Source organism: Pholis gunnellus (genome assembly GCF_910591455.1).
Source record: "Pholis gunnellus genome assembly, chromosome: 9".
Taxonomy (NCBI): Eukaryota; Metazoa; Chordata; class Actinopteri; order Perciformes; family Pholidae; genus Pholis; species Pholis gunnellus.
The window spans coordinates 5,003,712-5,021,347 of NC_136535.1; the positions used below are offsets into that span (position 1 = coordinate 5,003,712).

The 17,636-nt window shown below is 38.5% G+C and overlaps 1 protein-coding gene and 1 long non-coding RNA gene across 2 annotated transcripts; both read right to left on the minus strand.

The window, feature by feature from the left end:
* Positions 1 to 26: 26 nt before the first annotated feature.
* Positions 27 to 7,541, minus strand: ech1 (enoyl CoA hydratase 1, peroxisomal). The gene is made up of 10 exons (XM_079166055.1): positions 7,180 to 7,541; positions 5,280 to 5,448; positions 3,804 to 3,892; positions 3,593 to 3,717; positions 3,409 to 3,457; positions 2,934 to 2,998; positions 2,408 to 2,478; positions 1,617 to 1,688; positions 1,106 to 1,256; positions 27 to 1,020 (listed from the first exon to the last, which is right to left on the minus strand). Exons 1-10 carry the CDS (start codon positions 7,214 to 7,216, stop codon positions 916 to 918), a joined length of 933 nt encoding a protein of 310 aa, XP_079022181.1. The 5' UTR covers positions 7,217 to 7,541; the 3' UTR covers positions 27 to 915.
* Positions 7,542 to 14,745: 7,204 nt separating this feature from the next.
* LOC306701265 lies at positions 14,746 to 16,259 on the minus strand. Its single transcript, XR_013767229.1, has 3 exons — positions 16,110 to 16,259; positions 15,382 to 15,593; positions 14,746 to 14,792 (listed from the first exon to the last, which is right to left on the minus strand). It is a non-coding gene; the product is annotated as an uncharacterized lncRNA (long non-coding RNA).
* Positions 16,260 to 17,636: the final 1,377 nt, after the last annotated feature.

Genomic DNA, 17,636 nt, shown 5'->3' on the forward strand with positions numbered 1-17,636 from the left:
ATTTTAATCACATTTTAAATCACAGCCAACTCACAACTTTCAGATGAGTTTCTTTAATAAGATTAAACATTCTTGAAGTCGATTACAGAATTAGAAAAACTTGCTGTTACTACTTTTCTTTTTTACTGACAAGCTGAGAGTCACTTCTCATATTTCAGTTTTGTCACCTGTGGGACAAACTGAAATACTCAAAATAACGTTATGATTTCACACAAATGTGATGGAAAGTAATATCCTGTTGTTTCAGAGGCTTTCCCACCTAAACAATACAGATCTTTGGAAACCAATCATCTCATCAACCGTCTCTTCCTATCAGAGTTGGGTATATAGTGGGAAAATGCCTGCGGCTGTTCTGTGGGGGCGCAGTTGCAAAAATCTGTTCTTCCTCATCCCAGTGATGCACTTGGTGTAGACGGAAAAAACTACAGAGTTCTACACTCAACTTCGGTAGCTGTGAGGCGCACTGCTGCTCAAAATGTGCACATGTCACTTTTCCAACAGTAAACAAATGACAAGAGTACAGAATGTTATTGGGTGTATTAGGATGAGTGAACAGAGCACGTAAGCCCGTCTTAGTTTAGTGTAAGAAACTTGAATTCTGAAGGTGTAATGTTGTATTTTATCCAGTTCAGTTATTTTTCTTTGTCAGACATGGAAAATCACTGCTCGCAATGCATCCTGGTACATGTAGGCACAGCTAACATGGCTCCTTAGCAGGAGAGTCACTATAGCTCGCACTGGAGGATTTATTTCTTCATTTACCATCAGCACTGATTGGAAAGCCACATAAAAGCTGGTGAACTCTCCCTTTAAAGTCTCATGAGATCATCCTCATATGGCCACATATTTAGAAAGACACACTCCCCCTTTTCCCACAGAGGACACAGCGAGGGAATAAAACGGCATCTCTTGAGTTTAGAGTTTGGAGAAGGCGATCGTCTTTGGACTCTTCTTCTCCATGGAGGCCTGAGCTGACTTCATCACATCCTGAGTCTGAAGCATGCTCATGTTCCAGGTAGCCTGGAAAGGGACAAACAAGGTGCTCAGTGTTGACTAATATACAGGCATTGTGGTGATGAGGAGAAAATAAAGGCGGTGTTCTCACCATGTAGTCCAGTCCCTCGGCCACACTGTGGTCTCTGGAGTAGATCAGGTTGACTTTGGTGCCCTGCACGGCTACGGGGCTGCGGCCAGCGATCTCCCCGGCCATCTCCAGAGCTGCAGCCATCATGGCCTCCTTATCTGCAAACACTCGGCTGGAGAGGAAACGTGTGGAAAAATGTGCAACAAATAAGTGCTTAAAATAGGTGATGGTTGCTCTATGATGTATAATTGATATACTATATTTAAAATCTCCAAAATAGCATTTCTCCTAGTCAGAATGGTAAATATATCCACAAAGACAAGCAACCAAAACTCAAAGCAGCACCTCACAGAGACACAGCATGTACGCTGCACCACCCCTGGTGGGGCTGACTCCATCAATTTACCAATAAACGTTGATGCAGCTGGTTCACTGACTGAGATGATGGTGCAAACACGTTCCTCAGTAATACTACTGAGGAAAAGAAACCACCTCCTGTATGTAGGTGTTATTCTGTAGAGGATGCGTTTACCTGACTAGTCCGCTGCTCTTCGCTTCATCTGCAAACATCTTCCTGGCGGTCAGAGCCAACTCGTTCACCAGGCTGGAGAAAGTGACAACAATATGGACGTCATACGCAACTTTAAAAACTACAGGAAATGCTAAATCGTGAATTTGTAGCTTAATAGGTGTTAATTATGTATGTTGTCTTTCCATTAGACTTTTTGTTATCTTCATTTCCTGGATCAGACGCCGTGTTTTAAGCCCACTCGGCTCCGTTTGATCACAGAAAGACGTATCCAGACGTCGGTGTCTCCTTTGTGTATTTGACATACAGATTCAGTGTTGATAATATACCTATTATTAATGATGTTATTATTATTGGAGCTGAGGTTGAACTTCTAAAAATAAAAAACTCAAAACCATGCCAAACTTTATGCCATATGCATTAATAAAGATAAAATGATAAAAAAAATGAAAAACACTAAAATGTCCCTTGTCTTTTAGTGTTAGTGTGACTTTAGTGTTTTAAAAAGGGTGAGTTCAGATTTACCAAAGTCACAAAAATCCGCAATGGACATTTATTTTATTTGCAACTAATTGAAACACCACGTCCGTACCGGCGTTAAACTTTCACAAGAAAAATCATTACAAAGTTTTCAGTTATTTGTATTGTTTTGTCATAATTGTACTGATGCTTTCTGTCGCCTTGCACACTACATCACATGTATTTCTACATATATCCTGTGACTTTAAGAGTGAGCAAAAGATGATAATGTATGATAATATTGATAAAGATGTTAATTAAAATAGTCCGTTTACCTGCGGCTGCCGATGACTTTCGGAAGTCTCTGGAGAGTTCCAACGTCTGCTGCAAGTCCAATATCAACTTCCTGTAACGACGACCACAAAGGCAGACACAGACTGTGGTAACGTCATCCACAAGTATCCTATCAGAACATCTACGGTGTGTGTGGAGACAATCTACTCAGGTATTCACTGTGTAAAACTAACTATGTGCTTTATGAATGAAAATGCTATATCCATGTTTATATTGTTACATTCTTTAAAACTGTCTTCACCTTATTGTTTGTTTTCTTATAACTAGACACCGTTGTGATTGATAAATACGACTGATTCATTCTTATGTTTGTTTTATATGGAGCCCCAAAACGAAAATATAACAGAATTCTCAGTAAAGAAATATTGTTAATTAAATAACTGTATATAAAGCCTTTTCTTTTACCGTCACACGGTTGATACAATTAATTCAAACTGGTCTCTGTTTTCCCCGAGAGTCATTTCCCATTTTTCCTCAGCACGTCATGATAATTAGATGTAGATGTACCTTTATCTGGAACCAGGCGTCCTGAGTACACAGACGAATGTCACAGGCTGTGATCAGATCAACACCTGCAGCAGAGCAAAACATCCACAGTGAACACTCACTGAGGCCTCTCTTCTCTTTTCTCTGCCAGTTTAAATCACACACACACACACACACTCCTCTGATAGGATCCCTGCAGCACACAGGGTAATTGTAATATTTTTGTATTTCTATTTTTTGGTGAAAGGGTAGTAATATAGTATATACAGTAATATACTATATCAAATATAAAAACGGTATAGTATGGGTATATTATATAATGTAAAATATATTTCTTAAAAGTGTGGCAGCTACCTGACACCAGAAAACCAGAGTAAAGGACAAAGCTAGCCAGCTAACCCACTAATGGAACTTTGTGATACCTGGTCTTTAACATCTGAATTCATGGAAACACTGTGACGGTGTGATGATGATGATGATGATGATGAAGTCCTACCTCCCCCAACACAGGCTCCGTGGACGGCCACGACAACAGGCTTTGGACACTAGAAGAAAAAGAAAACGTACACAGACAATGCAACAGTTTAAATGGTGTCCATCCAAATACATAATCATGTGTGTGAGCGGTCCGAGCTCATAACTCCTCAGTGAGATGAAGAGCAGCACTCTTCAGGTCTGACCTTCTCTATGACGGAGAACGTCTCTTGATACTTGGCGATTACTTTTCTCATGTTCCAGGCTATTCTGGCCGCGTCGTCGCCCTCTGGACTGAGTATGTCGCCGGCCATGTCCATCAGGTCGATACCTGGACGGCAGCACAGCAGAGTGCAAATACAACGTTACCATGGAGATAATGTCGTTAAACAGAAATGTGAGCGGTCAGATGCTCACCAGCTGTGAAGACCTTCCCAGCTCCAGAGACCACCACCACTCTGCAGCCCGGGTCCCCGGCTATCTCATTAAAGCAGTCCACCATCTCACTGAAAACAACAACAGGGACCATCAGGGCTGGATATCCTGTTATGTAAATACTTCAATCATGATATAAAGTAGTTTACTTTTTAATAATATCCTGTAATTTGTGCCTTCACAGTGAGATTTGCTCACTGACTCAACTCAGTCGCCTTCTGTTAAGTTATTAAATATCTTTCAAATCTATTTCAAGTCATTTTATAGGCTAGCTGCTCTTTATCCTCTCAGCCAGGAGGATCATGTGATCGGTCGCCTCTTTGTGAGTGTGTGTCCACGGCTAATCTCGCATTCTGCAGGATCAGACTGCGTGATGTTACAGCTGTGTGCTCAATGACCTCTTGTGGTTGCGATGACCCAGTTTCTCAAAACACAGCTGAGTGCATCACTGACCCCCCCGCCGCTACTCTGCAGCCTGAGACACAGTAGAAGAAGACAGTTGGCTCACTTTTATTGTTCTGTGCGGTTTGTTTTGCTAACTGCTAACAGCTAACGGAACCACCAGTACACACACTGTTGTGGAGATTGCTGCCACTCGGCCACTGCTACACGGAGAGATTTTGATTTGGCAGCATTGTATGAAATGTCTTATACGACGGCTTTTCTTAATTTGAATGAAGTGCGTGTTATGACGGGGGGGGGGGGGGGGGTCTTTATTCACTCACACAATACGGCAGTGGTCATTTCAGAAACACCTGGCGGAGATCTGCACCTTTTTATTTAAAATATGTTATGTGTTACTTTGCCAATTACAAAATACAACTACCGGACAACCTCTCGGGCATTCATTTTCTCTTTAAGCAAGTTTGTAGACAAAAGAACAGTTTACAGTGTTTCTTATTTGTGGAATAAAAATACATTTAAAGTTACCGAGATCAATTCTTATAAGTGCTCCCACATTTATGGAAAATGGGTATTTTATATGTTGTAACCGATTCTTCATATGTCAAAGCATTTTCAATTGAATTGGGAGATGAGTGCCGACATCCAGCCCCAACATCTTCTTGTCTATCAGTACAACACTGCTTATTTGAAGACGGATTAAAACATTAACGGTGTACTTCAGTCCCAAAATGACCATTTGTAGATCAATTACTCACTCCGTGTTACATTGAATTCTTGAAGAAAAATGTTCGGCTTGAAGAATAAAAAAACATTTAAATTCCTCAAGTATTTTGTCTGTTTTTTTCTATTCTTTATTCACCGTTGAATCATGCGGAAAAATGTAAGTTTACTTCAAGAACTCAAGGTAAGACGGGGTGAGTAACTAATATACAAACCATCATTTTGGGGGTGAAGTCTTTCTTTTCATTTCATATGTAAAAAAATGAATTGTCTCATCATCATTTAGTTGTTGGTGTCTCAAATGATTGCATATGAATAGAAACGTATTCCTGCCTCCAGAAAGCTCTGTTCATGGCGTTGCGTTTCTCCGGGCGGTGCAGCTCTACGTGTGTGACGGACTCTGCCGGGTGACTGATGGCCAGGGTGGTGTAAGGAGAGACGGCACCACCTGAGGACGACATGGCCCGGACCACAGCCTGACCGGGCAGCCAGGACCTCCTGTCTGAGAGGACAGAGACACGACAACACAGGATGAGACTGAAATCCTCTGTGGCCGACAAACAGCAACTTACATTCAGCGATCCATACAGAGAGCAAAGGACGCTAATCAGAAGATCATCACACAACTAACCTGCTATCATTATAATCGATTCATCACTTTGTCTTTACCAAATATTCTGCTTCCAGCATATTAAATGAGTATTTGATTAAACATCATAAGGTTGATGTACTGCTAGTTGGACTAAAGAAGTTTTGGGCTTTTTTCTGGTGTTTTCACAAGTAAAGAAATCCTTTAAAGAAAAGAATAATCAACAGTGAGTCAATAATGAAGATAATCCAGGGTGTTTTTCTTTCCACTGCAGTAAATCACCATTCTGACACAGAATCTAACGATCCATATTATTGTATTTGTTAATAGACACAAGTGAAGTGCAAAGCGCCATACGGGAGAAATGGGAGTAGATGAGATGGTAAATAATCAGAAGGCAACGGTCAAACAAAAAGGTAAAAGTGGAATAAAGTAGAGGTGAAACAACTTGATTCATGTGTCAAGCCGATCCATTTGAAATTAATCAGCAACCATTGTGATGATCAATACATCTTTAAGATCATTTTCAAGCAACATCTCTTCTCGGTTCTCATCTATGAAGATTTGATGCCTTTTTTTGTGTTGTGTGATTAATATTTGTATGCTTAGGCTTTTTGCAAATTGTGATTTTGTTTTCACAATTTTCCAACATTTTATACCAGTATGCACAGAAGTTACCATTCTGGTAACTTCTGTGCAAAAACTTCTTTTTGAAACTTACAACCATTTTTCAAACTTTTTGTCTGTCTGTCTGTATGCACATGTAAAACACATGCGTTTGTAGAGTAACTTATTATCCTGGGCTGTGGATAGTAGTAATAGTAGTAATAGATGTGATGTAATGCAGGTCACGTAGTTTCTTTCACCAATAAGATGTGCAAAATTGCACCGCTAGACTCATTAATGTGTATAAGCTATTTACACAATGCACACAGTTTTTGTGCAAGAGTACTTTTACTTTTAAAACTTTATGTACACTTTCCTGATTATACTTATATACTTTTACTTAAAGTTACTACAAGGAACTTCCATTTGTATGGATTGTGGAGGTCCCTGTGGACAGCACCAGACTCCCTGTAGAAAACCTCATTTTACTGCAGCAGAGTCTGACAGTCTGCTGCACACAGTCCTGGTCCTGGTCCTGGTCCTGGTCCTGGTCCTGGTCCTGGTTCTCCCGTGCCCCCCCTTCCCTCCAGCAGGGCTGAATTAAGAATAACTATAGAAATAGCCGACCTTCCTGCTGATGGTCTCATGTACTTATGAAGGTCATTCAGGGGCATCACAAATAAAATGAGACTGTTTCATAACCAGTTAAAAGTTCCTCACAGTAACTTTACTTCCAATGCAGGACTTTTATTTGTATTTTTAAAAAGGTGTTAGTACTTCTACTAAAGGATCTGAATACTACCTCCACTACTGAGCCCAGATGAGCTCGACATGAACCTTGCATGTTGCATGAAAACAAGAATGCTGCTGACCTTTCACCTACATAGTCCTATGAAGCTTTTTCACGCACTTTAATAATACTTTATGTTCAAACTAACAGACCTGTATATCAGGTACATTGTGAAGTTGTATGACATTACAACACATGTTCATTAATATCACGATAACACAGCAAACGAGCAGAACATTGTGACTTACATTTGGTGAGAGCTGACCTGACGAACACTGACAACATCGCCCTGTGACCGTTGGACTCTTCAGTGATAACTGCAGCAGACCGGGATCAATAATTCACTTCACCTGCTCCTCCTGTCTGCGTGTCTGTAGCTCAGTGTGCCGTCAACTAGCGTTAGCATGTAGCTACACTGACGCTAAGTAGTTACCTGTATTATATAGTCTATAATAGTTACTGGGCTCGTTCCATAAGAGCCACACCTGCGCCGAATGGAACACCGGCGACTGCCACACAATGTATGCCCGTTACTTGTGTGTCCGACTGTGCGTTACAATACCCATACCACCATGCTATTTAGTATGCCAAAACAAACATGAAGTATGTCCCAAATAAGTCCACAGTAAGAGCGCCGGGCGGTGAAGCAGATTATAGGTAGTGGACAATCGTGGAATTACAATTTCCGGGTTCGTCACGTGATACCGTGGGGCTCAAACCGTCTTCTCACAAACCTTTAACCTTTTAACCTCTAAGCCTATTTTTAGGCAAAATACATACATTCAAACTAACATGTCAGAGAGGCAACCGCAGAGGATAAGATAAGCTAGACAGAAATAAAGGCATAAATAATGAAATCGAAAAACGTAAAGAAATTATATAAAGACATTCTAATCGTCTAATGACATAAATATCACAGGCAATGCCATTACTGTTTTTAATGGTACAGCAAATTTTTTTAATATAAAATTAAAAACTCTCTGGCTTGTAAACTTACACTTATGTATGTAGAATTTGGCAAGAATAATCAATAGATGAAACTTTCTGTCATAGGTAAAGAATCCAAAAATAACACGTCTCTTTGTACAAAACATCGCTAATACATTTTGAAATATGTTCCCATTATTTTTTAGATTACTGACAATGCCAAAAAAGATGAGGCACCGTTTCAGGTTGAGCTGTGCAAAAGGTACAATTTATATCTAAATCATTCTTAGATTTCTTCCCACAGACTTGCGTTGGGAAAGAGATGTCTGCAGCTCAGCGGATATTGTGTTTAGGTTAATCAACTTCCTATAACGAAGACATGAATATTCATTAAAATTACTAGGTCATATTTCTTCTACTTCTTCTTTCAGATAAATAGTGGGATGCAACCGATGCTTATAAAGTGCATACTGCCACCTACTGGACCGGAGTACGTAGTGTGAGACGTTGACCCTACATATAAAAAAGGTTTTTATGACGTATGACTTTTTACTGTAGACATTACTGACATTTTGAATTACATACTGTACTGTGATTTTTTAATTACATTTTTATGATACACCATATAACATATGACTATTTAATGGGATTTTTATGACGTACCGTACACATTTGTATGTCACTTTTTATGACATACTGTGTTATGACTGTTTTTATGATTATGCCATTCTATACTATGTCATTTTGTATGACACAATATAATACCTTTACTATGTCAATGTTTATGACACACTACTACTACTTTTATGATGTTTTTATGACATACTATACTTTGAGTTTTTAATGGGACACTTTTCGATGACATGACTTTTTTTATGGCATACTAAAGTAAAAATATTTTTATTAAATTAATTGACATAATATACTGTGACATTTTATTGGCAATCAATACTGTGACATGTTTTATATTTTTTTACATATTATACTATCACATTTAATGGATTTTTTTATGACATTCTATACTATGACTTTTTAATCAAATGTGTATAGTATAATATATTATGACTTTTCAATAAAATGTCATATTCAAATCCAAACAATGTCAGGTTTAACTTCAACTGAATCTGTCAAAGACATTGTTTTTTGGCTTGGCTTGATATACTATGACTTTTTATGACAAGTTAAACTATGAAATTATTGTATTACTTTTTTTATACAAACAATACTATGACTATTTAAAGGAAATCTTCATCATGCTATACTATAACTTTTTCACGGCATACTATATTGCCTTTTTATTTTTTTTATGCAGCTATGACTTTTATTGACATTTTGTACGACATACTATACAATTACTTTTAAAAGAAATGTTTGATGCACTATACTATGATTTTTCTTATATTTTTGAAATACTTTTTTATGACATTCTATACTCCCGTTTCCTTTATTTTCAGGCTCTTCTTTGTCTTGTAGGATCTTGGTCAACAGCTTCATGAGCCACACCTGGTCCCCATGTGTTTCCTAAAATAAACTCTCGCCACCATCCCACGGAGTCCTTCTCTCCTCCTTTGCTGGCTCCTGTTTAGTTTAGTTCGCTGTAGACATTTTCCCACATCCATTCATGTTCTCTCTGCTCCGTTTCCCTCCTTGCCCTTTGTTCACCTCCCTGATGAGGAGATCAGGATCAGGTGTGTCTCTTCCTTTAGTTTTGGAAAACTTTATCTAATTTATACCAGATCTAGAGTTCCACAAATACATACATGATTCACAAGTATACAAACATAACAACACAAAGACAGATACAAAAGGTCAGTGACTATATGTTTTACCACCATGTTGCCGTCCATTACAGTCTGTTCTATTATCATTATACATCTGGTTTTCCATAATTTAAAACATGTGATGCTGACAATGAGCTTTCCTCCTTTTCTTTTAATACAGTTCGATAATTTATTGCTTTGACGTGTGACGATACATAAATTCTGTTTTTTGGGTCCGAGGAGGTGCATGTCCCGGCCTCAGGGCTGATGGATGGAACAGGGGCCGTAGCTGGTGGATATCCGGCTGTCTTACCAGGCAGCTGACGGGCTGGAGGAGGATCCGGTTGAGGCTTGGGGGGGTGGAGGAGGATTGGTACAAGATGTATGGGCGGATCACCGTCACCAGTGTATTTCAGACGGACCCAAAAGTGCCCAAATTTTGAGGAGTATTGAGGAATGACTGTGCATAGCAGCAGCCCAGCCGGGGCGCTGAGAGCAGAGGGACACACTCTACTTTCAACTGTGTCTATTCCCACACCTGATCTCAATGCTCTCCTGAAGGAGTGGGTGGAACCTTCTGGCTGGAATTTAGATTCCAGCAACTCCCTGCCCCTCAGGCCCTTACACAGACATACTTTAATATTACTTTTTTTCAGACATGCCACTCTATGATTTTTTTTTTTTATGACATTCTTTGAGAAATACTACACTATGATTTCTTTGATATTCTATACGACATTGTTTTATAAAATTCTATAACTTTTATAAGGAAATATTCTTTGGTGGTATGTACTTATTGCATTTGAATACTTCTTTCTTTATTACATTATTTCTTAGATATTGTACATGAAATATGTAAATTATTAAATTACTCTAGATTGACCGGTTTGTTTCCTGAAGTAACAAATGCCCTAAAATGACAGTAAAAAACCTGAAAGTGTTTTGTTTTTGGTGTATTTTATCTCAATGTCAGTTTTCCCAAGGTTTAATGAACATGTATTAACAATATACTTTAATAAAATTAACCATAAAACCTGCTCTGTATTCTTTCTTTTTTTTACAGTTAAATACATTTTTGTTGCAAAATCTGCACTTATCACCTGTTTCCTGTGCTTAATGTGATGAAGTACTTTAAACCAAGATCATCTAATTTACTCATCTTAACCAACTGTGATCACAAAAGCATATGTAATTACACATTAATAAATGAATGGAAATCACTTCAACATTTTCTTTATTAATTGAACACTCAACAATAAAAATCAAAGAATAAAAAGTAAAGTCACAACAGATTCATACTGACTACTAGCTCAGTAATTGGTAAGAAATCAATAGTAGTTGAATAAAACTTAATAGCATCAAAACTAAATGAGTCAAAAATAAAAGAAAACAATACTTTGAAATAAGACTTTCTAGGCTCTAGGGCTAAAGGTTATTTTGGTTGTTTTATTCTCTTTAAAGTTTCATTCCTTGATAAGTAACATCTTTCCTGTTATTGAGCTAAGAATGTTTTGATCTCAGATATCAATATATTCGTTACATATCATTTTATGTGTTTTTCTATCATTTATCAACATGTAATCAACTGATTTAAACATAACAGTAATAAAACCTTAGTTTATATACAAAACAGTATTCTGCACCAAATAAATAATAGATAATTAAATAAATGACATTCTGCTAAAATGCCAATATACAGTAACAGTATACTCTATATCCAAAATATATATAAAAAACTTCAGTTGTGCAGGCAAAAAACACACAAAAAATCTGTTCTGCAGCACTTAATAGGCTATAAATGAAGTGCTTTCCTCCTTTATGCAATTATTAGTAGTGCTGGGCAACGATTAACATTTCTAATCTCGATTAATCGCATGGATTTTTTGCGATTAATCGCATTGTTATGGCAAAGTTCAATAATGAATTCAAAAGTAGTGTATTACGCACTTTTATTTTAAAGTACTGCTATATGAACAAAAGTGCAATAACATTTGGTTTGCAAACACTTTAAACAAATCATATCATTATAACATGTTTTGTCTTCATGTGTGCTGTATTTACTGTCAACACATGTGATTCTTGCAGCCAAAAGCACTATTTGCTGGTATTTCTCAATATGAAGGGAAATTGCATCTCAATTGTGGATTTCTGGACATAGCTAGCTTTGGGATGACATCGGTCTCTTATTTAGAATATATAATATCCATAGTATTTAAAAAGGTAACTCTATACCTGTTTTACTCCCTCCCTTATCTGTCTAAATTACAACTAAACACATACTCTCAAAAGTGTTCCCTAATAGAAAAGAAACAACCACATGAACCAAATGAACAACTTTTATTTAAAATGAAAAAAAAAACATTAACAACTAAAATAAAACTAAAACAAAAATATATAAAACTAAATACAATTTAAGAACTGCAGCTCTCCAGCACCATCTCCTCCTCAATCACCTCCTTCTCCGTCTGACTACTGGCGTCAACCACATCTGCACATATGTCCAACAAAATACAAACATATTAAATATGGCGTTGCTTTTTTCATGTTAATTATTTAATAATGCAATCAAACAGAAAGATATATATTGAGACAAACCATCTTATCAGCCCAATTCACACACCCAATGTGCAAAATTGAGAGCCAATGTTATTCACTTGTGTTTATAATGTGCATTCCTGTTCATCGTCACTTTTTTTTACTGCTCCCATATTCATTTCTTGTTACAGACTGCTGAAGTAACATATCATATGACATGGTTAAGCCAGCTTTGAGTTCAATACTTGAAGGCTGCTTCAATTTACTATCCTAAGAATTCTAAAACTAACATCCAGAGTGGAAAATCCTGCCAAATGGTGTACTTTATTAGTCATTCCCTCAGTGACTGTCATACTGTGACAACAATCAAAGTACAGCAAAAAGATTAACACTTACCATCTGCTTTAAAGCAGGCGAGGCTCTCCTCGATGTCCTGCTGGTGGAGGAAGCTGGTCATCTTCTCCTTGAGAGGTGTCGGCTCCGCCTTGCAGGTTTCCAGCTTTCCTTCGGTAGCTGACAGCTCTCCCTTTTCCCTGGCCAGCTCCCTCCGCAGCAGGACCACCTTCTGCTCCTCCGCCCGGCTTTTGCGGACGTGCCGCACCAGGACGCCCATCATCTGGCCTCCGACCTGGACCAGACCAGTGTGGACGTCCTGGCGTGACACCACTGGATCATTAGTTTTGTACTGCAATTACAAAACAACAAATGTACACATCAATCGAAGAACATGAATGAGGACTTTATAAAAGTACAACTAGAGGCATGGGAAAAAACACATCAAACAACGTAGGTTTGTTAAAAAAAACATACAGGTAACAATAACATGATACAAATATGTTGCATATACTGTAGCACAGGGGTCGCCAATAGGCGGACCGCGGTCCGGATCCGGACCCAGACGCTGTCCTATCCGGACCCGGACGAATAACTGATGGATAATTGAGAATTATACATTTTGGCGGAGCGCTTCTATTTAAACCTGCACAGCTTTTCCAGCCTTTACAGCACTCGTTCAGCAGTCCAGGAAATACACCGACCAATCACATACGTTGTAAATCATCTCACGTGACGCTACTCAGCCAATCGAATATCTGTATTCTGAAACGCATCGTGAGCCGAGTGAGATTTGCACACAGACAGGAGAGACGGAGAGAGCAGTGGGAGAAGTAAGTCAGAGAACTTTACATGGCGTGCTCTAAAAAGAGAAGTGGACCACGAAAACAGAGCTTTTAATAAAGAAAGGACGAATTCTTATTTGTTCATTCTTCCTGCTGGCGCTACTAAACGACTCGTATGTTCAGATACCGCGGCCATTATTAAATGCGCCGATGTGAAACGCCACTACGAGATCAAACACACATCTTTAGACTAAACACTCCAGTCTGAACTGAGGGCAAGATGTTGAAATGTGTAGAGATTGTTTATTATAAAGTTCACTGAGACAGTTATGATGTGAAATGGATTTAACAAAAGAGAAGAAAAGAGTTCACTCCAGCCACACTTTCCTTTTTTCCTTTTCATTAATTTTTCAAAAATCAAGCAATTTCTTTTAAGATGCAAGTTTTTCAAAAATTCATTTGTGTATTTTATTTTTAGATGGATCCCTTATTTTACTTGAAACGAGAGAACATTTATTTTTGTATTTCTATGTATTATTTATAATCCATCCAGTTACATTTTAAAACGTAATAATATATTATATTTTAAAATATAATTGATGTGTACTTTCTTTATTTGATTTGACAGTTGTTGACGACACAGAGACTTTGTTACTACTACTACTAGGCTTCTTGAATATATATATTGCACTAAATAGAGCAAGTTAGATATTATAATGTTCCGGACCTTTGCACGAGGAGATTTTCTCAATCTGGACCTTTCGGAATTTTAATTGAAGACCCCTGCTGTAGCATTTCTAGCCAGGTTCATTTTTTTATATTAAATTAATAAGTAATTTCCCTGTCCCTGGTTGGGCTTCTCTGCTTAAAAAGTTAATAAGATAATTACCACTCTGTAGCTACATAACTTAATATGAACACAATGACTATTAGCATTGTCATACATGTGACATGAGGATATGAAATTCCAACATTTACATTGCATTACAATTATTTAAATTGTGCACAACTGCAGAACAATCAGATGAATACTAACAACACAAACACCACCACCTTTAAAACTTACAGTGAGCAGCTGTATGGTCTGCCTAACGGCCTCCACCTCTGGGTGGTTGATGGTGGCCCACTTACTTGGACTTTGCATTTTCTAATAAACATTAGAGAATAAACCACAAATCAACAACACACAACATTAATGATTATACTTTATCAACACGGATTTCAGGCACTGGATACCAATTCTTCAACAAACATGTGCGTCGACGTAGCTTTCCAACAGATTAAAAGGATGGCTGCTAATGCATGTTAAGGATTAGCTATTAACTATCAATTCAAACACTTAATTTGTCACAATATCTGGAAAAATTACACACCAATGCAAGATAAAACTAAAAGATAACAAGTAAATGAAAAACATAGCTATTAACAATATCATTCATTACAACATCAATATGAACTCCTGCATACTTACGATGTTGGCTGTATGGTAGCGAATGCATCCAGGTCTGCTGCTCTGCTACTCTGTATGTTACAAAAACAAAAGCTCGTCTATCATAAGTAAAACAACGGCAAAATGGTTACGAGTTTAACACAAGGTACCCAAAATGGCAGTAAATGTAATGTATTATAATTGCAGAAATAAACTAAAAAGAACACAAATCAACGTCCGGTGTTGTCATGGCAACGTTTATACGCCGGTCAGCGTCAGAATCGGAGTCCTGTTCCATTATTCCTAGCTGCAGTATTCAGGCGACCGGGCCTGCTTTGAACATTCAAACATCTCCGTGACTTATTGAGTGGCGTAATAATCTTCAGAAAGTGCACAAACAGGTTGCTCGAACATCCCTGAGCTGTTAAAGTAATAATTAAAAAAAAAGAAATGGACTAATATCATGAGTGGGGTTCAGAGGGTTACCCACGCCTCTCGGCGTAGGGTAGACACACGCTGATCCACTCAGTGTGGAGCGCGTGCAGCCCCAGACATCTAAGGGCATCACAGACCTGTTGTTGCTCAATCTCGTGTGGCTGAACGCCACTTGTCCCTCTAAGAAGATGGATTTTAATCAGAAAAATTTAAATAGATATGATTGAGATGCTTAATAAAACTCACCACTCTTCTTCAGCTGAGAGTTGGAGGATCTTTAAGGCAGTCCTCAAAATGCTCCACTTCCTCCATTGAGTTAATGGAAACTAATGGCTCAGTCACTTCGACTTCTTGGCCAGTTGTGTGTAGCTTGTTGGTGAGATAGTTTACTCTGGCAATTAATTGGTCTTGCTGGTGTTTAATGTTCTCCAGTAAGCTCATAATATGAACTTCAGCAGCTGAAAGTACATTAGAATTAGGTTTAAAAATTCTTTGGACAACCGATTAAGACAGATTTCAGAACAGCAAGTTCTTTTTTTTAAGGTGACTCAAACAACACAATAAGATATGCATGCAAGAAGCCAACTCGACCATCCCACTTCGGCACAGCACAAAGCCCCACAAGAAATTAAACAGAAAATGGCCCAGTCTATTGATTTGTTTAAAAAATACACAATCTAATAAGCAGTGGTTGGCTCCTCTAGTGTCTTTGTTTAATAAAACTAAAAAGAAACAATACATTATACAAAAAGGAACCTTTACACAAACATTTGATAGAACATGCAATGTAAAAGTAATTATCTACCTTTCTAGACCACCGTCCCCTCAAGCAGATAACACATTTTTAATAACCACTATCTCGCACACCTTTGATTTAATGCTATGACCTAAAAAGAATACATCATGTTTCTACAATTTCACTCTTAAAATCATGCTTTTAAACATATTTAAAAAAGGAAAGAAAGAGAGCCTACCAAATCAGTCACCAAACAAAGGCTGGCCTTGAGGTTAATCAGCTGCTCACTCAGGTTTGTCTGAGTTCAGGAGGAAAGGCCCAGGTGAACGTCCCACCCCCCTCCTAATGGTAGGCTGCCTGCTGCCTGCAGTATTTGAATTGGGGAAAAGCATTCGATGTGCGGATCCGCCTGGTGTCCGCAGCGAGTCTGCTATCCGTGGGCGGCCCGTATCCTGTGCCATGGCCGAACTGAGTGTGACAGTACGGTGGATCTGTGCAACTGAGCAACATCATGAATATTGAAACACAAAATTATACTATAATAATAAAAAATAATATATTATCAGGGTGATTAAAATATGAGCCTGTTTCATGAACAACATTAATCCGATACAGGAGAACATTCCTGCCCACTGCAATAAGACTCTATAATAAAACACAGCTGGCCAGATCATCCTTCAAATGACTAAAACACCGCTACACTGTTTGCTATTGGTGATCCCTGCACTACCGTTTTTTACCTAGTTAGTTAATACCATTCTATTTTATTGTATATACTGTGCATTTTTTTAATTTTTTTAAATGTATTATATGCTGCTGTTATTTTATTGTATATATTGAGCATCTTTCATAATTAATATTTTTATGTTTACTCTAACTTCGTTTGCTGCTGCTACAAACAAATTTGATCCATCTATCTAATGATTAGTAACACATATAAAACAAGGTGATGAGAGAAACTGTGTCTAGAACCAAAAACAAGAGTCCACTAGAGTTCAGATTATTATAGCTCAATCAAACAGACAGACAGATGAACAGACAGACAGACGTACCTGTGCGATGTGGGGATGTTGCAGGTTGATGACTCGAGACACGGACATCTGCATGCTGCCGAACACGGCCACCACCTCCAGGATCTTATCACCAAAGGAGGGAGCTGTGAACGTCTGAGAGACAGACAGGTAACACGATCATTAAATAGACAGACGGCTAAACAGTGGAAGACATCAGATAACAGAGAGACAGACAGGTTTCAGGTCTCACATTGTCTTTTTTGGTTCCTCCCCAGAAGTTGGTTTCCCCCTGCGTAACTGGGGATGTTCAACACAACGATGCCTTGAAGACTGGGGAGAGGGATCGGACGCCCATCACAATGTCCACAGAAACGCACAGACACGTTAGACTTGTGATGATGACGATGTTTGGACCAGCACCGGTTGGTTGTGGGTCTCACCTCCAATAGAACCTTCTGCTCCAGGTTCTTGTAGGTTCTGTGCAGCAGCTCTTTGGTTCCAAGAACTCTGTACCGCATCATGTTCTTAGTCCGGCTCCTAAACACAAACCTCACTCATATAAACTAGTGCCTTGGTCGCACTGGATTTGACGGACTGCACCGTGAACTGCAATGAAACATCGCAAGCCGTTGATGAAAGCATGACAAATCTTCCAACATCTTGATGTGAATGGCCCGTGAGCAGAAACAGGTAGAGTAGGCCGTATTGTTGATAACGTTTCCTTCCCTCTGTAGTGCCAAAAGGACCAAAGC

Bases quoted from the DNA above. Each gene is read 5' to 3' on its own strand.
- ech1 (XM_079166055.1), bottom strand. From the start codon at position 7,216: ATGTTGTCAGTGTTCGTCAGGTCAGCTCTCACCAAAT. The intron at 3,458-3,592 runs GTCAGACCTGAA...TTTTTCTTCTAG, and splicing joins CGTTCTCCGTCATAGAGAAG to TGTCCAAAGCCTGTTGTCGT. The intron at 2,479-2,933 runs GTACATCTACAT...TCGTCGTTACAG, and splicing joins ACGCCTGGTTCCAGATAAAG to GAAGTTGATATTGGACTTGC.